Raw genomic sequence first — 25321 nt, 5'->3', positions numbered from 1 at the left:
GTTCGCCGGATGGATGACTGAAGGCACGGGGTTTGCGGGGGGGGGGGGTCATTTCCGACAGACGTGGGCAGCTGGTGCCCCGGGACCCCCGCGTGACTCCTGGCTGCAGCCAGCGCCCCCAGTGACCGCGGTCCGACTGGGCGGGTGAAACCACAGAACTCTGCAGCCAGCGGTCACACTCCCTCTGCGCCTTTGTCTTTCTTGGCCTTAGCTCATCCGAAGCTTTGTCTTTGGAAAACCAACAGAGCCCTCTGCCAGAAAGGTCTGCTCCACTGTCTTGTTGCTTCAGCTGTTTGCAAGGCGCTCTTGCGGGCTGCTTGGCCACGGGGGGCCCGCGGGGAGCCAGGGTCAGGTATTGGGCAGCCGGCCCGGGTGTGCAGCCTGCAGAGCACATCTTCGGGGCAGCTCCTCCTTTCCAAGGCCCGCAGCCCGCCTGTGAGTCGTTTCCGTGATGAGTACCCTTCCCCATCAGCAAGCCCGGAACCCACAGGGAGGCCGGACGTTAGCAGGCCCAGCGGCCTTGCTTTACGGCGGGGTCGTGGAAAAGAGCACAGACCATCGCAGAGCTGATTGGCAGCCGGAGCTCCTGAGGACACGGGCGGGGTTGGTGCTGTGCTCAGCAAAACCTATCCCAGTGAGCTCAGATGGCCCTTCCTTGGGCGTGTTTGTCGAGTAGGTGGTTGGTTACCTTCCAACCCAGTGGAAGGAGCGGCGAAGGCTTTGTCAAATGCTCCCCCTTCTTCCTAAGCCCCCAGGAGTGCTCCTTGCCTGTGTCCACTCTCCCTTCTTTTATTTATTTGGCTGTGTCGGGTCTTAGTTGCAGCGCGCGGGCTCTCTAGTTGTGGCACATGGGCCTAGTCGCCCCGCGGCTTGTGGGATCTTAGTTCCCCGACCAGGGATCGAACCCGTGTCCCCTGCATTGGAAGGCAGATTCTTAACCACTGGACCCCCAGGGAAGTCCCCACTCTCCCTTCTGAGATGGGGAGTGTGACGTGTAAAGAAAGTTTGGGAAAGTAACCTCAGATAAGACACTGAGCCGGTAGTCTTTAAAAAAAGAGCTTTAAAAAAGATCTTGGATCTTTAAAAAAAAAAAAAAAAAAAAAGCACAACGACCCAGCCTTATTGAAGTAGGATCGACAAATAAAAATTATATACAACGTGATGTTTTGATATACATACACATTATAAAATGACCACAACCAAGCTAATTTAACACACCCGTCACCGTACATAGTTACCTTATAAATTTTTTGGTGGTGGAAACATTGAAGATCTACTTTCTTTGCAAAATTTCAACTACGTGATACAGTTTTACGAACTCTGGTCACCATGCTATACATTAGATCCTCAGAAGTAATTGATTCTTTTTTTTAAAACAATATTTATTTACTTATTTGGCTGTGCCGGGTCTTAGTTGCGGCACGTGGGATCTTTAGTTGTGGCATGCGAACTCTTAGCTGTGGCAGGCATGTGGTATCTAGTTCCCTGACCGGGGATCGAACCTGGGCCCCTTGCATTGGAAGTGGCGTCTTAGCCACTGGACCGCCAGGGAAGTCCCAGAAGCCATTGATTCTACGTAACTGGTTGTTTGTACGTTGACAAACTCCCTTCCATCTCCCCCACCCCCCAGCCCCTGGCACCCATCGTTCTCCTCTCTGCTCTTGTGAGCTCTACTTTTTTAGATTCCACATGTGAGTGAGATCATGTGGTATTTGTCTTTCTGTGCCTGGCTTGTTTCACCTCACACAGTATCCGCCAGGTTCATCCAGGTTGTTACGAATGGAGAAGAATTTCCTTCTTTTTAAAGGCCCAGTAATTCCATTATGCGTGTACAATGCACACAGCACATTTTCTTTACCTATTCACCCATTACTGGGTACTTGGGCTCTTGTGAATAATGCTACAATAAACATGGGGGTGCCAGTAGCTCGTCAAGATATTCATTTCATTTCCTTTGGATATATACCCAGAAGTGGGATTGCTGGATCATATGTTTGGTCTAGTTTTAATTTGAGGAACCTCCATACTGTTTTCCATAATGTCAGCTTGGATCTTAATCAAGGTCCGTGGCTTGAAGTCCATTCTTTGAATGTCTGACTTGCTTTTTCCCTTTAGTTAAAAACAATAAGTGGGGAAAGGATTAAATGTCTCCCTGGAGGTGTGGGCGTGAAGGCTAGGGCAATGGTGTACTGGCTAAATTAGCTTATTTCCAGGCCATAAAAATTTTAAGTATTAATGATTCTCTTTGAAAACCTCAGAGGAATGTTTTATCCACAGAATTCTTAAGAAAAACAATCTGTTTACTTATGTTCCCACCTTAATTTTAACTTCCTTCTTAAGTGGGTTTTTCTCCCCCCCTGGGGCGTTTTGTGTTGGGTCATTCTGAAGTGGATTATGGGTGAAGAATGAGGCCGCTCTAGTGTTCCAAGCTAAGTAGCTTTAGGAAGAAAAGCTTCCTGCAACTGTTGCTCATGGTCAGAAGCCAGTAGAATAAGGCAGGTCAACAAGTGTTTGTTAGGCACCCTGCTTGTGCAAAGCCTCTTTCTTCTAGAAAGGGAGAAGTCTTTGGGGCCTCAAGATCAACAAATACCAGTTGAATCTAATTGAGTTTGAAATAATAACTTTCCTTTTGGAAAACAGAAGAATTCGCGTTGCTGAACAATTGATTCATTGCCCTCCAGATGACCATGACTGTTGACTCGGAATTCCTTTTATTTTGATTAAGTGCATAGCTGCCTATCCTTCCGAGTTTATCTGGATCTTCCAGAACTTACATACCTCCAACCACTCCCGTCCATCTGGGTTGGCTGGCCGGCTTGGTCGGCTGTGCATTCATTCCTCAAGGGCAGGGATACACAACTGGAAATGGCATCTGTCACAACCCCAGCCCTACTAGCACCTTTATATATTAGTATTACTGTTATTTTTTGAAGAATGCGACTGTTCATTTGTTTATTTATTTGGTTGTGCTGCGTCTTAGTTGCGGCAGGCGGGCTCCTTAGTTGCGGCTGGCGGGCTCCTTAGTTGTGGCATGCGAACTCTTAGTTGCAGCATGCATGTGGGATCTAGATCCCTGACTGGGGATTGCACCTGGGCCCCCTGCATTGGGAGTGCGGAGTCTTAACCACTGCACCACCAGGGAAGTCCCGCATCTTTGTATATTATAATAACTTGGTTCTCCTTTAATGGGTTGGGTGTTCCACGGAGGTTTTTAAAATCTGATCCAGAATTTCAAGTCTCTGTCTCCTTACTAGCCTAGTCAGTTTAGGGCTTTTAGGTGAACTAGGGATAAAATACGGTTTTATTTATTCTGTGTTTCCATTTGCAACCTGCAGTTGAAAGCATAACCTTCCATTTCTGTCTTTCAGAACTCAACCTGATTTATTGTTTTGTGTTTTTCCACTGAAGCTGAATCATCTCTAGTTAGGTCTCTAGTTAGGTTAAGTATCAGTTAGGTTAATCACCTCCAGTTACGTTAGTTTTCTTCTCGGACCAGAATCTGGATATTTTTAACTAAGCATCTTGCTACTCAAAATGTAATCTAACGGCTACGTTAGAAATACAGACCCCAGGTCCCAGCCTCACCTACTGAATCTACATTTTAATAAAATCTCCAGCTGATTTGTGTGTACGTCTAAATGTGAGAAGCACCGGTTGAGCATGTCTTAAGATTTTCTTATTAAAAATTACATTGTCAAGATGTAAAGGGACACATTTCCGTTAAACATTTTTTGGACATTTTCCCCTAACATTTTATTATGAAACATTTCAAACGTACAGCAAAATGGAAAGAGTTCTACAGTGAGCTCCCTAGACTGTCCACCTAGATTCTGCCATTAACTGATTTTTTTTCCTTTCCTTTTCTTCCCAATTAATTTCTATCAGGAATTTTATATAGAGGGACTTCCCTGGTGGTCCAGTGTTTAAGACTCCGAGCTCCCACTGCGGGGGGCCTGTGTTCAATCCCTGGTACAGGTACTAAGATCCCTCATGCCACACGGTGTGGCAAAAAAGCAAAAACAAAAACGGACTGCTCCTTTATCGACGAATTCCCTGGCGGTCCAGTGGTTAGGACTCAGCACTCTCACTACCGAGGGCCCAGGTTCAATCCCTGGCCAGGGAACTAAGGTGCGGCCAAAAAGAAAGAAAAAGAATTTTATATAGAAATGCTAGTTTACAGCATGACTGTTAGAAAGAATCATGTCTTGGTAATAAGGTAATAAGGGTCTCACCCTTTCTTCTAGAATCCCTGTGGGTTTTGACAAGGTCGCGCTTAGTTTGGGAATTTCTTGTGAATCAGAGAAGCACAGTGAGGTAGGAGGTGGGGTGCGCTGGGATTTCACAGAGTGCTGCGGTGCTGGTCCCTTTACCCCTCCACCCGGCACACGGGGCCTCGGTATATGCTCCTCTATACGGTGAGCGGGTTATGAGAGATCATCTCTACTGTTGCTTCCAACCCTGTAATTGTAGGTCTATTGCAAATATTAGCATCACTCTTTCTCCGGTGGAGAAAGCGATGAACCCGTTCAGTAGTTGAATAAGAAGGAGAACATCTGTCGGCATGGAAAAGTGATTATTTCCTAAGCTACTGAGTAAAACACAGCTGCACCGGCAGTTTCAACTCTGTTTTCTTGTCAATTTCTGTTCTTTCAGGAAACCTTACAGACACATGAAGCCTTCAACCATCTGGAACTCAGAAACTCGACTGGGACTGACTGTGGCTTCTAGACCGTCCAGGTGTTCTGCAGATGTGAAAACTTATCCCACACTTGCCAGCTGGAGCCCCGAATAGATGCAAGGCTCGAGCTCCGGCTCTCACATCTCTGAGCACAGAGGGGTCATCTCCTAAGTGGCCAGGGAGCAGTTGTTGACACTGAGGTCTGATTGCTGCACACGACCCCTCACCTTATGGGGCTGCGCTGGAGAAAGTCAAGTTCAGGGTCGTGAGTTTCCCAACTCTCGTGAATTAGGATTCCAGACGCGGGCCTCATTTCTGTAGCGCCCACCATCCCTGTAGGCATCACCACCACCACCATCACCACGAGCATCTTCTTGGAAACTCCACCACTGCATCACTGCACACAGTTGGAAACCTCCCCTGATCGCCATGGCCTGCCCTTTCCTAAAGGTTTTGTTGGTGGGGGTGAGTTTCCTGGGATGTCTTTATCCTCTCGTGGATTTTAGCTTCAGTGGGGAAACAAGAGAACAGAAACCGAATTTCGTGATCATTTTGGCAGATGACATGGGGTGGGGTGACCTGGGAGCAAACTGGGCAGAAACGAAGGACACTGCCAACCTTGATAAGATGGCTGCAGAAGGAATGAGGTGAGTCTGAGATGTCAAGCCGGCATCTCTTTGGATATTTCATCCTGACTCTTTTGGGGGGAGGGGGCCGCATAGAGCACTTAAAGAGCAATTGATGGGTCCATGTTGATTTAATTAATTGATTGATGAATTTGGTTTGAAGCCAGTACAGCGTCATGCAGGAGTCCATCCATCCGTCTGTCCATACGATAACTGTTCTTTTTCTGGCCATGCTGCACAGCTTGTTGGGATCTTAGTTCCCTGGTCAGGGATCGAACCTGGGGCCCCGGCAATGAGAGCACTGAGTCCTAACTGCTGGACTGCCAGGGAATTCTGATAACGCTTATTGTGTGAGTGTCTGTGTGAGTGTCTGTGTGTGTGTGTGTGTGTGTGTGTGTGTGTGTGTGTGTGTGTGTGTGTGTGTGTGTGTATTAGGAGCTGGGAACACAAAGGTGAACAAATAACAGTCCTTGCCCTCAAGCTCTCGTAGTGGAGACAGGTTGAAAGGAAAGTACAGATTACAGTCGAGTCCGAGAGGCTGCATCAGGAATTTTTGGAGTCTGTGGGGAGGGTGTGGACCCCAGCCTGGGGGTTGAAGGGAGAAGGTGCCCTTGAAGAGTGACTGAAAGTCAGTGGGGCACATGAAGGCCAAAGGACTTACTCATCTGTGAGCGGACAGGACTTACTGGTCCATTTAAGGCGCACTTAACGCTAAGGGACCACAAAAGGGGAGGGGGTGTATATCTGAACTGGCCGAAGTTTTATGAATATTTTAGATCGGTTTTCTTCTTGGGCTGACGTTGATCTGACTGGCCCGCTCAGATCCCACCTGCCTGGGTTAAACCCCTCCTGTTGGCTCCGTGGGAATCATCCCAACCGGCTGTTAGGACAACACATGGGGTGTCTCTGGAGTTTCAGCCACTTGCATCCTTAAGCTGGGAGCTTTCCCCTGAGATAGGGACCCTTGGTGTCCCTGCGTCCGGTCTCACCCTCTCCAATCCATCCTCCTCACCTCAGCCAAGGTGAACTTTCTAGAAGCACTTCTCTGCTTCCAGTCCTTCAAAGGCATTTGGTGACCCTAAGAACAAAATCCAAACTCCGAAGAGCAGTGTTCAAGCCCGGCCCACCCTCCGCACCGTCCTCTGCACGGCCCCGCCTGTCTGAACGCTTCTTCAGCTGTTGCCTCCCTCTGTTTGGGCCTCACCTATGTGATTAGTTCTTCTTCTTCTTTAAATTTAATTTTTATTTTATATTAGAGTATAGTTGATTTACAATGTGGTGTTAATTTCAGGTGTGCAGCAAACTGATTCAGTTATATGTATACCCATTCTTTTTCAGATTCTTTTCCTGCACAGGTTCTTACAGAATGTTGAGCAGAGTTCCCTGTGCTGTACAGTAGGTCCTTGGTGGTTATCTATCGCGTTGATACGTATAGTGATTAGTTCTTCTTGATGCACTTTCCGCTACTCCTGTTTTAGTTTCTACTCACCATCTGGTTCCTAATTCCACAGGAGGTCCTCAGGAACCCTTTCCTGGATGCCTCAGGTATACCTTTGCTGCTCTCCATGGTGACTGCTTAACCACCTGTGTTGGGTTCAATAGCGTCACCCCCAAATTCATGTCTACGCAGAGCCTCAGAACATGACCTTATTTAGAAATAGGGTCCTTGCAAATGTCATTAGTTAAAGACCTCTGTGATATCCTACTTGGTTTAGAGTGGTCCTAGATCCAACGACCGGTGTCCTTGTAAAAAGAGGAGGGGACACAGAGGGACATGCAGCAGAGAAGGTGATGTGCCTGCCAGCCAAAGACACCACCAGGAGCTGGAGGGAGGCCTGGAACGGACTCTTCCTCTGAGCCTCCGGAAGGAACCAGCCCTGCTGCCATCTTGGTTTCAGACTTGTCGCCTCCTGAATTGTGAGAGAACACATTTCTATCCTTGTGAGCCACCCAGCTTCTGGTACTTTGTTATGGCGGCCGCAGGAAAGTATCCACTGCCCTTCTAGCTCTGGGCTTCAGGAAGAAAAATGCCTTGTCTCTTCTTCCACCCTTGTATTCCTAACACGGTGCCCGGCACCTAGTGGGCCATTCAGAAGTATTTGTTCATCAGTAAATGGGCTTCAGGAGTTCAGGGTGCTTTGAAATGTCACCCCAAATTTTGCATGTCAGATTTTTTTTTTTCTCCCCCCGGTTGAGAGTCAATGCAGAGCATTTAACAGATCCTCAAAGGGAACTGGGTTGCCAAGTGCTCAAGAACTTCTGCTTTTCGTGTCGAGGGTTTGTGGGGAAATATCTGGCCCATTATTTAAACCGAGACTTGTGAGCCTTGCGGTTCTTCTTATGAGCTGTCCCCACCGGCACGCTGTCCGCCTGAGCGGAAGGGGCATCTCGGGGACCAGAGGCAAATACAGCTGGGTGGGCTCTGCTCATCCTTCCTTGGATGAAAATATTCTCTCCATCGGAGCCTTGTGACAGTGGCCAGGCAGACAGCCCTCTGGCCCAAGGTTGACGGCTTTTCACTCTGTGCTTTGTTGACAGGAAAGCAAGCTTCCTGTGAGGCCAGGGATTGATTCATCACGGGCTTTTCCCTGCCTACTCACCGCCCGTGGGGAACCATGACTTTCAGAAAGAACGCTTATTGCCAAACAGGGGCTAAGGGTGACTTGAGAAACTATCTTTTCTATTGTCTCCCTTTTATTAGTGTGCTCGGCTGCCGCAGCAAATTACTACAGATTAGGTGGCCTGTGTGAAAAAGAATGAAATATTGGGACTTCCCTAGCGGTCCAGTGGTTAAGATTCCACGCTCCCACTGCAGGGGGTGCGGGTCCGATCCCTTGTCGGGGAACTAAAATCCCACATGCTGCACGTGTGGGATCTTAGTTCCCACGTGTGGGGGAAAAAAAAAAGAATGAAATAGTGCCATTTGCAGCAACATGGGTGGACCTAGAGATGATCGTACTAAGTGAAGTAAGCCAGACAGAGAAAGACAAATACCATATGCTGTCACTTATATGTGGGATCGAAAATATGACACAAATGAACTTATGAACAGACTCACAGACGTAGAGAACAGACTTGTGGTTGCCAAGGGGGAGGGGAGGTGGGGGAGGGATGGATTTGGAGTTGGGATGAGCAGATGCAAACTATTATATATAGGATGGATAAACAGCAAAGTCCTACTGTAGAGCACAGGGAACTGTATTCAATATCCTGGGATAAACCCTGATGGAAAAGAATATGAAAAAGAATATATATATGTATAACTGAATCATTTTGCTGTACACCTGAAACTAGCACAACGTAGTCAATCAACTAGACTTATAAGAAAAATTAGTGGCCTCAAGTAGGCCACTAGTCATATTTATCCTCTCAGAGTTGAGAGGCGGGAAGTGCTAAATCGAGGCACGGGCGGGGCTGGTCCTGCTGGAGGCTCCGGAGGGGAGTCGTTCCAGGCGTCTCTCCTGTTTCTGGTGACTCTGCCAGCAGCCCTTGGTTTGCAGCCTCAGCCCTGCACCGTCCACCTCCACAGTTCACATACCTCCCTGCGTGTGTGTCTAAGCCTCCCTCTTCTTGTAAGGACACCAGTCATTGGCGTTAAGGCCCATCTTAATCCAGTACGACCTCATCTCAACTTGATTACGTCTGAAAAGACCCTATTTCCAAATAAAGTCACGTTCACAGGTTCTGGAATGACATGAAATCTGGGGGGACACGATTCAACCCAGAGACATTACTGCTACACATACAATTTGTACTACACCCATACTACTATAATTAGCCATTCTTCTACACATATCTGTGCCTCTGCTCCTAACGTAGTCTGAAACGCAGCACCTACTCATGAGACGCTTGTTGCCTTGAAGATTAAGCGTCCTGCCTAAGAGGGCAGGCTCTGGTGCCGCATGGCTTGGGTTCAAATCCCAGCTCTACTATTTCCACCTGTATGGCCCGGGACGGGCCACCTCATTCCTCGGAGGTTTGCCTTCATCTTCTGCAGGGGGGCAACGGCAGCACCCACCTCCTAGGATGTTGTGAGGGTTAAATGAAGAATTAGCTGTGTACGCATTAGCACAGAGCCTGGCACGCCATAGACGCAGATACATGTTAGCTGTGGTTATTTTTGTTATTGTTATGAGAAAGCAACATCCATCTGAATTGTCAGTGTGAATTCGCTACTCTGCCTACGGAAAGGTCTAAGTGATGTAACTCATGGAAGGAGGAACGGGGTCCAGGGACAAACCCCAGTAAGCCTCTACGTGGCCCGTGCACGCCGGGCCAACAGCTGTATTTGAATCAAGCCAACAGCTGTGACAGTGACTAAGCCTTACCAGCGCTCGCAAGGCACCAGGCTCTGGGCGTCGCCCCGTCCAATTCGTGCTGCCCCCTGATGCTTCTCTTCTTTCACAGATGAGGAAATCAAGGTGGTGACTCGCCCAGAGTTAGCGAGTGGCTGAATCAACGTGCTCTCACTCTAGGGCCTTATCGTTAAGGGCTGGGAAGTAGAGGTGAATTTGCCAAGAGTGTCCTTCAAGGCCTGGGCTGGCTTTGCCACGAAGAGGGAAGGAGGTGGTCGAAGGAGGTGCAGATTAGAGTCTCGACAGTTCTCGTCCCTCTGGAGCTGACAAAGGACCTCTGCGCCGTGAAGGTGGAAGAGGCAACCGAGAGATGTGGTTGGGGTGTCAGTCATCGATGCAGCTGTTGGACACGAGGCTCCACCGGCCGAGAATGTGTGGTTGCCAAGGCTGCAGACGCCTGCGATCTCCCCCGTGCTGGCTCTGACTGCATCTCCAAGCCCCTCCCCACGTTCCGTCTGCCTCATGGCCTTTGCACTGGCTGTTCCTTCCCTCTTCCCGGCAAGCTCTCCCCTCAGGCTCTGAGTGGCCGGTCAGTCTCGGCTCCAATGTCACATCCTGGAGGAGGCCTCTCTGACCTCCCTAACCCTTCACCAAGCGTGTCTCTCACTTCTTCTCCTGATTTGTTTCCATGACCCGTATCACCGCCAACATGATCTTTGTTTCTTTCTTTATTGCCTGTCTCTCATCCTGGAATGTCAGCTCCCTAGAGGAGCTGTCTAATCTATCTTGTTCATGGCTCCAGTGCTTAAAACAATGCCTGGAGCATGGTAGCTGCTCAACAAAATCTGTGTGCCTGGCTTCGGACTTCTGGACAGGCAGAGGCGAGTTAACCGCAGCAGGACTGGGAACCAGGCTGCCCGACTCTGTCACTTACTAGCTCTGGGACACCAGGCTCATGAGTAAACTTTGCCGGGCCTCAGTCTGACCATCTCTAAGATGGGACAGTAGTGGCATCATCGTGGGTCATTTTGAGGAGGAAATGGGTTAAGTCATGTAAGACAGCAGCAGGTCCCTGGTAGGTGTGAGCTCTTGTGTTTCCCCTGAACCTCTGGCTCTGCTGCCCTGCTCTCCTCCCATCCCCCTCCCTTGGCTGGAGGGTCAAGCATGTTGGCTCAGCCTTTGTTCCAGCAGCTCCTCCCTCTGTCTGTGCTGGACCCTCATCCTTCCCCAAGCTGGGCCGTGAGACTCAGCTGTCCTCTCGGAATCTGCTCGATTCTGTTCATTCCTCCACCAAGTCCCCAAGTCACTTTTCTTCCTTCCTCCCTTCTTCCCTTCCTTCCTTGCTGCCACGTGGCATGTGGGATCTTAGTTCCCGGACCAGGGATTGAACCCGGGGTCCCAGCAGTGAGAGCGCCGAGTCCTAACCACTGGACCACCAGGGAAGTCCCCATTCGTGTTTTTTTCCATCTGACTATGGTCGATGCCAGAATTTGCCAATTTTGTGGTCAGAAGAGGCACCATTCACAACATAATTATGATGTCATCGTGGTTGCAAGAAAAAGGAATCCTTGGGGAAAGAAAAGCAAAATTTGGGACTTCCTGGGCGGTCCTGTGGCTAGGACTCTGAACTCTCACTGCTGGGGCCCCGGGTTCAATCCCTGGTCCGGGAACTAAGATCCCACAAGGTGCATGGTGCAGCCGGGGGAAAAAGAAGCAGCAACATCTTCAGAGCCTTGATTTTGGTGTCCCTTTTCAGACTTCCTAAACTCCAGTTCCAGGGAGATAAAATAGGGATTGCGGCCTAAGACCCCATGGCCTTGAACTCATTTCCAGCAGCTCAGATCAAAGGGCGTCCACATCACATATCACGTGGGGGAAACTGGGGGCCAGGGAGAAAGGAAGCGTTTTTACTGTTACAGTCAGCTCTCTGACATGCGGGTGCGGGTTCTCCAGCTTGCAGTTTATGATGATAAACAACTGTTTTCTTGACCAGCATTTTTCGGGATCCACTTTAATGAGGTCTAGTTTACATATGATCAAATGCCCCCATTTTATTTTTTTTTTAGGAAAAATTTTTATTTATTTATTTTATTTTTGGCTGCGTTGAGTCTTAGTTGTGGCACATGGGATCTTTGTTGCGACACGCGGGATCTTTCATTGTGGTGCTCGGGCTCTTCACTGCGGCGTTCGGGCTTCTCTGTAGTCGAGGCGGGCGGGCTCAGTAGTTGTGGCACGGGCTTCATTGCCCCACAGCATGTGGGATCTTAGTTCCCCGATCCAGGGATTGAACCCGCGTCCCCTGCATTGCAAGGCGATTCTTAACCACCGGACCACTGGGGAAGTCCCAAATGGCCCCATTTTAAAAGTACATTTTGGTGAGGTTTTTTTTTTTTCTTTTTAATTCATTTTTTAATTGAAGTATAGTTGATTTACAATGTTGTGTTAATTTCTGCTGTACAGCAAAGTGATTCACTTATACATATACATACATTCTTTTTCATATTCTTTTCCATTATGGCTTATCACAGCATACTGAATATAGTTCCCTGTGCTCTACAGTAGGACCTTTTTGTTTATCCATCCTGTATATAATAGTTTGCACCAGCTAACCCCAAACTCCCAATCCATCCCTCCCCCATCACCCCCCAGTCCCCCGCCTTGGCAACCACCAGCCTATTCTCTATGTCCCTGATTCTGTTTCTGTTTCATCGATATGTTCATTTGTGTCATATTTTAGGTTCCATGTATAAGTGATATCATATGGTATTTGTCTTTCTCTTTCTGACTTAACTTCACTTAGCATGCCAATCTCTAGTTGCATCCATGTTGCTGCAAATGGCATTATGTCGTTCTTCTTTATGACTGAGTAGTATTCCATTGTATATATGTACCACATCTTCTTTATCCATTCATCTGTCGATGGACGTTTAGGTTGCTTCCATGTCCTGGCTATTGTAAATAGTGCTGCAGTGAACACTGGGGTACATGTGTCTTTTTGAATTATGGTTTCCTCAGGGTATATGCCCAGGAGTGGGATTGCTGGATCATATGGTAGTTCTATTTTTAGTTTTCTGAGGAACCTCCATACTGTTTTCCATAGTGGCTGCACCAACTTACATTCCCACCAAGAGAACGGTAAACGATTCATTTGTGAAAAACACGAAAGCTGCCGCATCTCTTTCTCGGGGGCATCGCTGTTCGGGGCTCCCTGTGTCCAGAGATGGCCCACATGTGCCCTGCGGCGCAGCAAGGCCTCCTGCCCTTGTCAGTAGGTTCAACAGCCAGCGTGTCTTGCCTTTGACATTGTGGGCTCCCGTTTTGCCAGTGTCCTGTGCAGATCTGAGCTGGGCAGTGCTGTTGAACATTTGCAAGTTTAAAAATGATGTGATAACCAGAAGAAAATCGAAATGTTGGAATTTCAGTGAAAATGCCAGGGACTTCGTAATCCACTAAAACCTAAACTTTTCAAGCACTTGGAAAACTTGCATCACAATAGGGGTTAGAGGAGTGAATTGCTCATACTTGAAAAAAGAGAAAAGGACAGATACCTTTCACGGGCATCTCAGCCAGCATTTCAAGTGGTCTGAACAGTGTTTAAATGTCTACGAGAGCCCAGTGGATGAGCTTGATAATGCAGCTCTCGTTTGGGTCTTGCCCACAGAGCATCCAGGGAAAGGCTCGTGCTAGTTTTGAAATAGGAGGGAAGTGGGTAGGGCAAAACCTTTGAAAGAATGACATAGTCCGAGGACAGGACATAAACTGGTTAGAACCAAATGGGTCCAAGATGGCAGACAAGTCGACTTCCACTAGACCTTGAGCCTCAGTATACACTCACTGTAACCCATCAGCACGCTAAATGACACACCCCCAGGCGCCATGACAGTTCCAAGGCCGACCATAAAGGTCAAAAAGTGGGCAGTGGCCCAATTCCTGGAAATCCCACCCCTTCCCCAAAACAGCTGGAATTCTCCTCCCTCTCCTTAGCCTATGAAATTACCCAGCCCTATAAAACCTGACAACCCCGTACCCTGGGGCCGCTCTTGCCTTCTGAGATGGCCCGCACTCTGTCTTTGGAGTGTGTTTCTCTCTAAATAAACCCACTTCTTACTTCTTACCTTGTCTCTCACTGAATTCGTTCTGCGATGAGACATCCAGAGCCTGAGCTTCATTAAGTCCAGAGACCAGGTGTGTGATCTCAGTTAAAAGAACGTGGGTCCAAAAAAAAAAAAAAAAAAAAGAACGTGGGTCCAAGCCCCAATGCAAGTTGCCTGGTTTCAGTTTCACCTGTGATGAGCAAGCAACGTATTTCTTGAAAATTCTTGGGTTGAGAAGTAACTTGAATAAGTCTCCTGGCTGGGTGACTGGATTCAAGCAATGACTTAGGCTGTCCAGACCGGGGTTTGAGGACCTGAGTGGTTATGAGCCATAGGTGTCTTGGAGGGAAGAGGATGACCAGTGACAGTGAGACAGCAGTGACCCCACCAGCTAAGCCCAGATACTGTCCACTCACTTAAACTGTCTGCCAGCCTGGCTCAGAAATGACGTTGGCAGTGTGTCGTTTCTTTTTTAATTTTCTTTTTCTTTTTCCTTCCAGTATCATTGAGATACAGCACTGTATACGTCTAAGGCACACAGCATAATGATGTGACTTACACACATCATGAAATGACCACAGTAAGTTTAGTGAACATCCAGCATCTCACAGAGATACAACATTAGAAAAATAGAAAAACATTTGTTTCTTTGTGACAAGAACTCAGGGTTTTACTCTCTCAAGATACATAACGCATGTGACGCACAGCAGTGTTAATTATATTGATCACGTTGTACGTTATATTCCTGGCACTTATTTATCTTGTAGCTGGAATTTTGTGCCTTTTGAGCCCCTCGTTCAATCTTTGGCACACACTCCCTCCACCCTGTAACCACAAACCTGATCTCTTTTCTCTGAGTTTGTTTTTGAAGTGCAATCGTTACCGAATGCAAGTTTGTGTGCCCCATGCCCAGTGAGGCCAAACCAACCAAAAAGTTCATCTGCCTGAAACACAGAGAGGCCAAACCAATGGAAGAGTCAGAGTCTGGAGCAGAACAAGGTTTGGTGCAGGGCCAAGCAGGGAGAACGGGGGGCTCGTGCTCAAAAAACCCGAATTCCCTGATGGTTCTGGGGGAGAAGTTTGCATAGGCAAAATTCGGGATGAGGGCTGCAGGGTGTGTGCCTTTCTTCTGATTGGTTGGTGTTGAGGTAACAGGGCAGGGCTCCAGGGATCTGGTGCTCAGCCTGAAGTTGGCTGGGTGGGGGAGTTCCTACAGAAGAGCTCAAAGATATATTGTTATGTGTATCCTTTGAGGGGGAACCAGGACCTGCCCCAAGGCTGCACTACACTTTCTTGACTGCCCCTCCCTTGCTTCTGCATCCCCTCCCTTCCCTGATTAACAACTATTTGAATCTGACCTTTGGAACTCAGGGAAGGTCAAGGAGGCTGGATGAAGCCTGTTTCCTACAAACAAGAAATGGGGGACATGGAAAGGCTTTTGTGCCCGGGAGTGCCCCACAGGTTCCTGCTTGTTTTCGTAATTCACCTACAAGGCTATGTTATTTCCTGGTGCACAGCACAGCGATTTGCTCTTTCTATACATATCAGAATGATCATCATGATAAAGTCTATTTGTCATCTGTCAGCACACAAAGGTGTCACCTAGTGAGTGATTATTCCTCACACTGTATTTTCATACCTGTGACTCATTTATTTTGTAACTGGAAGTTTGTCCCTCTTCATTTTCCTCACCCATTTCACTCGTCCCCTCTCCCCTTGGGCAACAACCTGTTTGTTCTCTGTGTCTGTGACTCCATTTCCATTTTGTTATGCTTGTTCATTTGTTTTCCTTTTTACATTCCACATGTAAGTAAAACCACACCGTAATTGTCTTTTTCTGTCTGACTTACTTCACTGAGTATAATGTTGTCTCGGTCCATCCGTGTTGCTGCAAATGGCGTTATTTCATTCTTTCTTATGGCTGAGTAATATTCCACGGTGTGTATGTACCACATCTTCTTTATCCATTCATCTGTCGCTGGACACTCAGATCGCGTCCATATCTTGGCTATTGTAAATAGAGCTGCAGTGAACACGGGGTGAAGGTGACAGTATATTGTACATGCGTTTCCTTCTGTAAATTGATGTGTAATCTGTTAACTGTGTACCTTGATTTCTCTTCCTCCCTGCCTCACGCCTTCTCTGCCCTCATTTTAATTTTGAGTCAGGTCCCTGCAGCACTGAGAGTTCTAGGCAGCGGCTGAGCTTGGAATCAGAGGTCAGTGTCCACCCTGGTAGGTCAGAGGCTCCAGGCGCTCCAGGCGGTTTCTCTAAAGGACCCCGGTGAGGAAGGAAGCGAGCTGTCAACGCACTCAAAAGCCGGGTGTGACTTCTTTTTTCAGAATTGACTTTTTGCAGAAATTCATGTACTCTGTTACCTCTCAGGACTTTCTCAGCCGTTCTGCCGCCTTTGGGATTTTGTAGGAGCCGGGCTGGCGCTGGAAACTGCAGGGGAGTGAGGTCTGGTAGATGCCCCGAGGGCGAGGGCAGAAAGAACTTTCTGAACGAGACTTATATCAGCAAGAGACCCTCCCCCCACCATGTCATCCCCTTACAGCTTTGTCCACCCCACTCCCTGACCCCATACAGTAATTCAGGTTTGGAGTGCAGGACCCTCACTGGGGAGAAATCCTCTTGTCTGTGATCCTCACCTCTGAGCTGTTTGCTCTGGGACGTCCCATCCTGTCTTCCCCTTGTAAACGCTCAGCATCACGGGACAGGCAGTTTTGCCTCTTTGTTCTTGGGTGAGTAGGTCAAATAGCCATAAAAGTCACGTGATGCCCACCTATCCACTGGGGCAAGGTGGAGACCGTGGGCTTTATCCTCGTGTAGCAGGCGGGGACGTGCAGGAATGTGATGATCTAGGTCACAGCCGATCTCAGAGAAGAGGAGCTGAGATATTCGCCAGTGAGACCTTGGCGCCAGCCTGCTTCGCAAGTGTCGGTGCAGAATGGCCTGTCCAGTGGCTACCATTTGTTCTGTCTTTAAGCCTCCTAACTACAGTCATTCAACAACAGATCTCTACTAAGGGCAGGTCATGAGTCATACTGGGAGACCTCAGCCAGCTCCGCCCTTAAGAGGGTTACACCCTGGTGGCAGATAAAAAGACAGGAAAGCCATCCTTTAGAAGGCAGAGCAGGAACTCCTGACGTCTCTCCCACCCCTGGGGCTTTTATAAGCTGAGTTGGACGTAACTGAATTGACATTCGGGGGGACAGAATTAGCACATTACGAACATATCGGTCACAGGCGCAAACGAGAAAGGTCCGTGCTGGGCTTCTCACCTTTTGGGCGATAAAGCTCGCAGCAAGAAGCATGTGAAAGATGGTGCTGTGGGACCATAGGAAAGAAAGGCCACTTCTCCAGAGGGAAGCCAGGAGGGACTTCATAAAGCTTATTGGTTAGGACCTGAACGCTGAGCCCTTAAGGATGAGTAGGAATTAGCCAGAAGGGGTACGAGAGAGTCTTGTAGGCAGAGGGAAAAGAAAGGGCAAAGACCCAGCATTGAAAGGTGCCCATTCACTCCACAAATATTCCTAGAGGGACTCCACCCCGCAGGCACTGTCCTAGGTGCTGCAGATGCATCCGAACAATAAACAAGCCTCACTCTGCGGGGTCTGGCTGGCATTCCAGTGGGAGAGGACGGCTGGGATAGGGCATTTTAAGGCTGGACCCGTGCACTGAGCAGCTGGCGAAGGGCCTCCTGTGTGTCCTCAGACGTTCGGGGGCCCTGAGCGCTGAATTCATCGACTGCATTTGGGATGGACTGCGCCACTCGCTAGGCGAGGCCCATGCTGGTGGCTGGAAGGGCTCAGCCCAGGGTTGTGGCAGTGGGCAGAAGTGTCCCATCAGGAGGCCCTGAGATGCCTGTGCGTCCGTCTCGTTGTCACATATCTTGTTGGAGTCCTTCCTTGAGAGTGAATGCACACATGTCCACTGCAAGAGTGTGGAAAGGAAAGGGGAGACTTGCCAAGGATTATACCAAGCTTGGCTGGCAGGAACCCTTTTATTGAAAAGAACAAGAGTGGGAGTGGATGGATGGATGGATGGATAAATGAGTGAATGAGTCAGCAAAACACACCAAGTTGGCTATTTGCTGCCACATTTTTCTTTCAGTTTTTTTGTTTGTGTGTGTGTATGTTTTTTGTTTTTTTTTGTTTTTTTTTTTTTGCGGTATGCGGGCCTCTCGCTGTTGTGGCCTCTCCCGTTGTGGAGCACAGGCTCCGGACGCGCAGGCTCAGCGGCCATGGCTCACGGGCCCAGCCACTCCGTGGCACGTGGGATCTTCCCAGACTGGGGCACGAACCTGTGTCCCCTGCATCGGCAGGCGGACTCTCAACCACTGCGCCACCAGGGAAGCCTGTTTGTGGTTTTTTTTTGGCCGTGCAGCTTGTGGGATCCTAGTTCCCCAACCAGGAATCGAACCTGGGCCCCCTGCAGTGGAAGCGTGGAGTTCCAACCACTGGACCACCAGGGAGGTCCCTGCTTGCACTTTCAAAGGGCCTTCCTATTGGTTGTCTCAATGGTCTCACTTAACATCCTTCCCATTTAACAGAAGGCAACGTGGAGGCTGAGCTGAGCTGGTCCATCTAAGTCCTACTCCAGCCTTTTCCAGGTCTCACTACCCACCTGTGTCCCTCTGCACGCAAAGGCCTCAGCAGATGATTTTAAAAACCCATTTCCACCTCCAAGCCTTTAAATTATGAATGGAGCACGGACAGCTTTTATTCCAGTCACATAGCAATTTAGAGAGTGGCCACAGCAGGCCACATCCTTTGTTTTAAATTCCTTATAAATGAAGGCTGGACACGCTTCACTCCGCGACGTTGTATCTCTCTGGGGCTTTCGGGGCGACGTTTCCTGCGCTTACGTTCCCGGATTCTAATATGCGTAATTGATGCAATGGCGAGTTGCTTTGGTTTCTGTCTGGCTGTGTCTTAATTTGCGTTGATTTTCCTGTTCACAGGCTGCTGTAATGTCTGGCTCTGTATTTCTAGCTTCGCTTTACAATGTCGTTTCAGACTTTAATTAGGACCCCTGTTGGTGAACTGGTCTGAGCCTACCCAGATAGATTTGGGGAAAAACAAAGGAAGCTTTCCAAAGAGCAAGACCATTTTATTGTTTATTAATTAGTCCCTGCCCAAAGCAGGGAGAGGCTGGGAAGGGGGGAGGGTGACACGGAGGTCAGTGCATCCAGCTGTGTGGGGTGTCGGTCGGTATTTTGGAGAAGGAGGTATAGCCAGGGCTCTCTAAAGACTTGGAAACAAAGGACATAAGATTGTTCCTGAGAGTTAAGCTATAAACTTTAACACACAGTGGGGAAGGAACTGAGCCCTAAAAGCATCAGCTTAAGCGATTATGTGGAAAATGGACTAATGTGTCTTTTCCAACCAAATGACGGGGGCCTCTCGCTTCACGTTTTGTTGGTTCATTCACCAGATTTTGCTGGGGCGGCCTGTCCCACCAAAGCATTCTGTTTGGGGCTGGAGTTGCCCCTCGAAGCCCCATCCTTGTAGAACCTACAGTCTAGGGAGGAACTCAGAGTTACATCTTGCCATAGAAATATGCTATAGCTGTTCCAAAAGGACGGCATTAACATGTTCAAGGAGAGACCATGCTTAGCACAGGTGGTAAAAACAGGCAAGCATGATGGTACCCAAGAATGGTATTTTTGGCACTGCCCAGGTGTATCAGTCAGCTCGGGCTGCTGTAACAAATAGAGCAGTCTGGGTGACTTAAACAACGGACATTTATTTCTCACAGTTCCAGAAGCTGGGAAGTCCAAGATCAGGGTGCCAGCTGGGTCAGGTTCTGCTGAAGGCCCTCTTCCTGGCTGGCAGAGGGCCATCTTCTCCCTCCATCCTCACGTGGCAGATAGAAAGCTCTGGTCTCTCTTCCTTTTCTTATAAGGACACTAATCTCATCATGGGGGCTCCACCCTCAGGACTTCGTATAAAGGGAATCACCTCCCCAAGGCCCCACCTCCAGGTACCATGATGCTGGGCAGAAGGGCTCCCACATACGTATTTTTTGGAGGACACAAGCGTTCAGTCAGTAGCACCAGGCAAGAAGAAGTGGTGGTCACAGCCTTTGAGCATCCCAGACCCACTGGCAAAGGTCAGTCCGCAGTGAACACAAGTCCCCTAGCTTAGCAAACAAAGACTTTTTCTATGACCCATTTGAACTCCCTTTGTGTTCATTAACTCCACACTCCCCAAGGCAGCCTTTGGATTCTGATTTTGTGTGCAGGAAGGAGACACACTGACCTTGCCGATGCTCTGGTTCCTCTGTCTGCCCTTGGACGTCATCTGGGAAGCAGGCATTCCGGTGTCCCTCACGAGCTCACGTGGTTTGCGTGGATGTGAGTCAGGCTGTCAGGGTTGGCACCAGCAAGAATGAGTCTCAGAACTGTCCCAGCCCAAGGCCAGTGACTAGTTTTAAGGTAGTTCCTTCTGTGGACCAGCCCGGCTGCAGCCAGCCTTCTCCCAGATGGAAAGGGACCTGGGAAGAACATGGTATGTGGGGCGGGCTGGCCTGGGCTCAAGTTCTAGCGCTGTCATTTCCTACGCGCAGGGGTCCACGGTCTTTGATACTGAACAGGGATCAGACAGAGTAAGATGCGTGTTCACGCCGGCTGCGTGGTCTCGGGAAGGCTACTTCCATTCTCTGCGTTACCTTCCTGATCTGTAAAACGGAATTCTGATGATTTGAAACGATATCTGTAATATGATTAGGGTGGTAGCCACGTGATAAGTGGTAGCTATTTTTAGTATCCTAAGACAAACACACATAAAGTTAAGGGATAGTTATACTGTATTTATTTTTTTATTGAAGTATAGATGATTTACAGTCACTTCTATGTGGAATCTAAAATATGGCACAAATGAACCTCTCTACAAAACAGAAACAGACTCACAGACGTAGAGAACAGACTGGATCTTTATACTTCGTATATATCTATAGGTCTCAGCTTACACGTGACTTGTTTGAGGAGCACGTGATTCCCAGAGGCCTCTCACATGCTGGGGTCACCCACCTCTGACTCTGAACCATGTGCTGCTTGAGGGCAGAGACTGACCTTGTCCTGTTACCTGTTGCGCTCCAGGCCCCTGTCCTGTTTCAGCTCCAGTGAGGTAGCCAGGAGGCTGGTTGTAAACAGGAGAAGCGCAGCTCTACCAGCCGAAGCGCAAACGGGGCACAGCTTTGGCTCACGGACTAAACTCTGGAGAGACTCGGTCTTCTGTCTGGCCTTCTGGGCCCGTTGACCCATTCTTTCAGGCTCCTGGTTAGGGTGAGAGGTGAGGCCCTTGCCCTTCTGGGATTATATCATTTTAGCTTGAGATTCGAGGTGGGGAGAAAAAGCTATTCCTCTCTGCCTGGTTCAGAAAATGCCAGTTTTGGATTCTGAATAGCCCTGCTCAGGTCGTGGGCCTGATCGTTGAGGAGAGGGCTGTGCTGCTCCGATGGGCCCACGTCGGGGTGCGTGGATGTGAGGGCAGGGGGCCCCACGGAAACCCCTTTAGTCAGCGCCCGGATACTGTCAGATGAGTGTCTACATTCAGGCTGCCAGGAGGGTTCAGGAGCTCCAGAGGTCAGAGTCAAGAGCCGTCCTTCTGGGGAATAAGGGAAGACTTTGTGACAATGGGAGGCTTTGAAGGTTAGGTAGGGATTGGGAGGGGCGGGGAGAGAGGCCGGGCCTGCAGGCTGAGATACAGCCAAGTCGGGGCATCGGGCTGGCGAGCTGCACGTGGGGTGCGGGACGGCAGGGAGGGGATGGGAAGCGTTCCAGGAAGAAGAGTCCTGTCGGGCTGAACTTCGGGCATTTGTAGGCTGGTGTGTTCGTTTCCAGGAGCTGCCGTGACCGAGCACCACAAACGGAGGGGCTTAAAACAACAGAAATGTGTTCTGTCACACGGTTCTGGAGGCTGGCAGTTAAAGGTCACGGTGCTGGCTGAGTCACGCTCCCTCTGAGACGCAAGAAGAAGCTCCTTCCCTCTCCACCGCCTGGTAGCCCCAGGCGTTCCGTCGCGTGTGGATCCAACGCTTGTCTTTGTCTCCTCAGTCACTTGGCCATCTGCCCTCCGAGAGACCTGCAGGTCTCCTCGCTGTGTCTCTCTCCTCTTTTCTTTTTTTTTTTTTAAATTTTATTGAAGTATAGTATAGTGATTCAGTTCTACATATATATATAATATTCTTGTTCATATTCTTTTCCATTATGGTTTTTTAAATTATTTTATTTTATTTATTTTTTAAATTTATTTTTGGCCGCGTTGGGTCTTCGTTGCTGCGCATGGACTTTCTCTAGTTGTGGCGAGCGGGGGCTACTCTTCATTGCTGTGCGTGGGCTTCTCATTGCAGTGGCTTCTCTTGTTGCGGAGCACGGGCTCTAGGCATGCGGGCTCAGTAGCTGTGGCTCGTGGGCTCAGTAGTTGTGACTCGCGGGCTCTAGAGCGCAGGCTCAGTAGTTGTGGTGCACGGACTTAGTTGCTCCGCGGCATGTGGGATCTTCCTGGACCAGGGATCGAACCTGTGTCCCTTGCATTGGCAGGCGGATTCTTAACCACTGCGCCACCAGGGAAGTCCCCTCCATTACGGTTTGTCGCAGGATATTGAATATAGTTCCCTGTGCTCTACAGTAGCACCTTGTTTCTCTCCTCTTGTTTTAAGGACACCAGTTACATTGGGTTAAGGACTCAGCTAACCTTATCTTAGCTGATTACACCAGCAATGACCCTGTTTCTAAATAGGTCGCCTTCTGAGGTATGGGGGTTAGGATTTGAGCTTATCTTTTGGGGAGGACACAGTTCAACCCATAGCAGGCAGGCAGGCAGGCAGCAGTGGCTCAGGGGCTGGAGAGGGAGGTTGGACCTGTGCGTGGTGAGTTACCGTGGCCAAGCAGAAGGTATCACTGAAGACCGGAAGTCACTGAAGACCGGGGGCCGGGGCCCGGCATGACCCACCCGCGGGCAAACCCGGGCTGGAGAGAGCGTACCTGGCTTCCTGGAAGGTCGCTGAAGTGATTCAGGTGGGGGGACAGCAGAGGGACTCAGAGGTGATGCCAGGTTGACCGGAGGGGGTGGACGCGGGCTCTCGCAGGGAGGATGCACGTTGGGGCCGGGGTGACCTGTGATGTACGGATTTGCGGAGCAAATAGGATGCCCGAGTGGTCCCGACAGGAGCCAAGTGCCACCACCCCTAGGGTCCCGTCCGTTTATGCCTTGCACACTGCTCCCCTCTCACACCTGAAATGCGCTCTTTCTCCCCATTTAGCTATGATAACCATCACGCAGACTACGATGAATTAAAAAATCTACTCTGACCCCGGAGCGCCGCTAAAGGGCTTGACGCATATCGTGCCATCAGATCCCTCAGATGACCTGGTGAGGCTGCTACGGTTGTGCCCACTTTGCAGATGAGGATACTGAGACCTGGCTGGAGTTACCTGTCTTGTCTCACACTGGAGGGAGCCGGGGCCGGAGATGAACCCACACCTGTTTGCCCGCACTTCTATCCCTCCTGCCGCTCCACCACCCATACCTCACTCACTGTGTCTCTCTGGCCGGGCTCATCTTATTTTGTCTGGTTGCCCACATAGGTCTTGACCCTCTGCTGAAGTGTAAGCCTCTGACGGAGAGGGCTGTGGTCCCCTCCCTGCCGTCCTTCCGCCAGGTATGGCTGGTGGAACTAAGACCAGCAGCTCAGAGTGAAGGGTTTGGGCTGAGCGGTGATGCACGTATGTATCTGTCGAGAGGCACAGATGGGTGAGGGCAGGAGTGAATGTCCACTGGGAGCGTCTCAAGGTCTGGTTCCAGCAGGGAACCCGGCCGAGGAAGCCCTAGTCCCCCCAGATGGGAAGAGCCATCTCACTGGTGGAGTGCAGGACTCCAGCTGCCCAAATCAGAGAACCCGCCTTCCTGAGGTCGGGAACCAGCCCCCCGGGGCGGGGGCGGCGGTGGCAGCGGGCAGACACACCCAGGCTCTCGGGGACTCCGTTCTAGAGGGGCAGCCGGGCAGCAAGCAAGGAGACCAGTCCATGAGCAAGGTGAGGTCCGAGTGGATAAAGGCTCAAGACAGAATAGAACAGTGATGCAGTGGAGAGTGGTCAGGTCAGGAAAGCCCTCACTGAGTAGGTGAAATGAGAGCTGAGACCCGGATGAAAAGAAGGGGCCCGTCATGTGGAGACCAGAACACAGCCTTCCAGACGGAGGGGACATGAAAAGGGCCTGAGGCAGGGACAAGCTCGGGGTGATCTCGGTAGAGCCGCTCTGGGTGGTGTGGCTGCTGGGGGGAACCGGGGTGGGAATAGGGATGATGACGCCTGGGTGCACATCCCCTGGGCGTGGAGTTCCCACCTTTCCCCACGCTGTCAGGATCCTTGCACCCCGTTCCAAGGAGCTCCACCCAGGCTGCTGGTGGTTGGAGGTGGCCAGCGTGGGACTCCAACAAGGATGCCTGGCGCCGCACCTGCAGGGCTCTCTCCGTTCTCTGCTCTAACGGGATTACTTCCCTGGGACTGTGCAGGGCACGGATGCCCAGGAACCTCCAGTTGCCCGGGGTCCCGCCTGGCTGCCCCTGGGGCTGGGAGGAGCTGGATCTCAGAAAACCTACTAGCTATCAGTGTTTGGCTGTATCTGTGTGCTCCAGCTCCCCGCTTGAGAAGCTCACGACCGTGACTTTGGGTTTACCTAAATTGCAATGAGGACTTATTTGCGGGTTTCCAGCCAGGAATACTGTTAGCTGATAAACAGTTTCCAAGATCACTTTGGCCGCCCCATGGAAAACTGGGAGAGGAGGAACTGGGGGCAGCAAATGTAAGTGGGGAGCAGGGCTGCCGTGTTCAGCTGGGCGGGTTGAGCGCTGTTCAGCTCCGCCCCGGGGTGTGGATGGTGGGTTAATGCTCTGCCGTCGCCATCTTGAAATGCTTGGTGGGTTTTGAATAAGGGCCTTTGCATTTTCATTTTGCTCCGGGCCCTGCCGATTGTGCAGCTGCTCCCACTGTTGTGGGTAAGGAGGTGACCCATACGGAGCTACACCTGCAGAGCAGAGTGAGTCCAGGGACAGTGAGTGCTCGTGGCTTAGAGGAGTGCCCGGATTCTAGAAGCCTGAGCATTAGCCGTGAGAGTAATAAAAGCCGCCGAGTGCGTGGTACCGTAGTAGTAATCTAGTCGTAGTAAGAGTCATCGTTATTATCTTAATTAACTTACTTTTGGCTGCGTTGGGTCTTTGTTGCTGCACGCTGGCCTTCTCTAGTTGCGGCGAGCGGGGACCACTCTTCATTGCAGTGCACAGGCTTCTCATTGAGGTAGCTTCTATTGCTGTGGAGCACGGGCTCTACGGCGCGTGGGCTTCAGTAGTTGTGGCGCACGGGCTTAGTTGCTCCGCGGCACGTAGGATCTTCCCGGACTAGGGCTTGACCCTGTGTCCCCTGCATTAGCAGGCGGATTCTTAACCACTGCGCCACCAGGGAAGTCCCAGTAGTCATTATTATAAGGAACATTTAGGAGTGTGATCTAGGAGGATGTTTGTGCTTTAATCTTGGGAGGAAAAGAACAGAAGAGGTACAAATGAACGTTTTCTTGGGAGAAAAGTATGAACACTGAAGTGGAGCTCAGTCTGGGATTCCAAGGG

The 25321-nt window shown here is 49.9% G+C and overlaps 2 protein-coding genes across 6 annotated transcripts in view; both read left to right on the top strand.

Annotated features, from left to right (window-relative positions):
• AMZ2 (archaelysin family metallopeptidase 2) overlaps positions 1-4767 on the top strand; it is a 56595-nt gene extending 51828 nt beyond the window's left edge. The window contains exon 9 of the mRNA XM_079904210.1: positions 4654-4767. Coding sequence (XP_079760336.1) covers positions 4654-4728 — 75 coding nt within the window. The 3' untranslated portion in view covers positions 4729-4767. The remainder of the gene's footprint in view (positions 1-4653) is intronic.
• The window catches only part of ARSG (arylsulfatase G), a 116383-nt gene that overhangs the window by 41709 nt on the left and 49353 nt on the right, over positions 1-25321 (top strand). For 2 of the 5 annotated variants that reach the window (XM_079904199.1, XM_079904202.1), the window contains exon 1: positions 5091-5325. The exons of the other annotated variants lie outside the window; for them this stretch is intronic. In XM_079904199.1, coding sequence (XP_079760325.1) covers positions 5108-5325 — 218 coding nt within the window. In that variant the 5' untranslated portion in view covers positions 5091-5107. Of the gene's footprint in view, positions 1-5090; positions 5326-25321 lie in introns of those variants that run through there. 5 annotated transcript variants of the gene reach the window in all.

The sequence above is a fragment of the Stenella coeruleoalba genome (assembly GCF_951394435.1).
Source record: "Stenella coeruleoalba genome assembly, chromosome: 19".
Taxonomy (NCBI): domain Eukaryota; kingdom Metazoa; phylum Chordata; class Mammalia; order Artiodactyla; family Delphinidae; genus Stenella; species Stenella coeruleoalba.
This window is presented reverse-complemented; position numbering and strand designations above follow the sequence as displayed.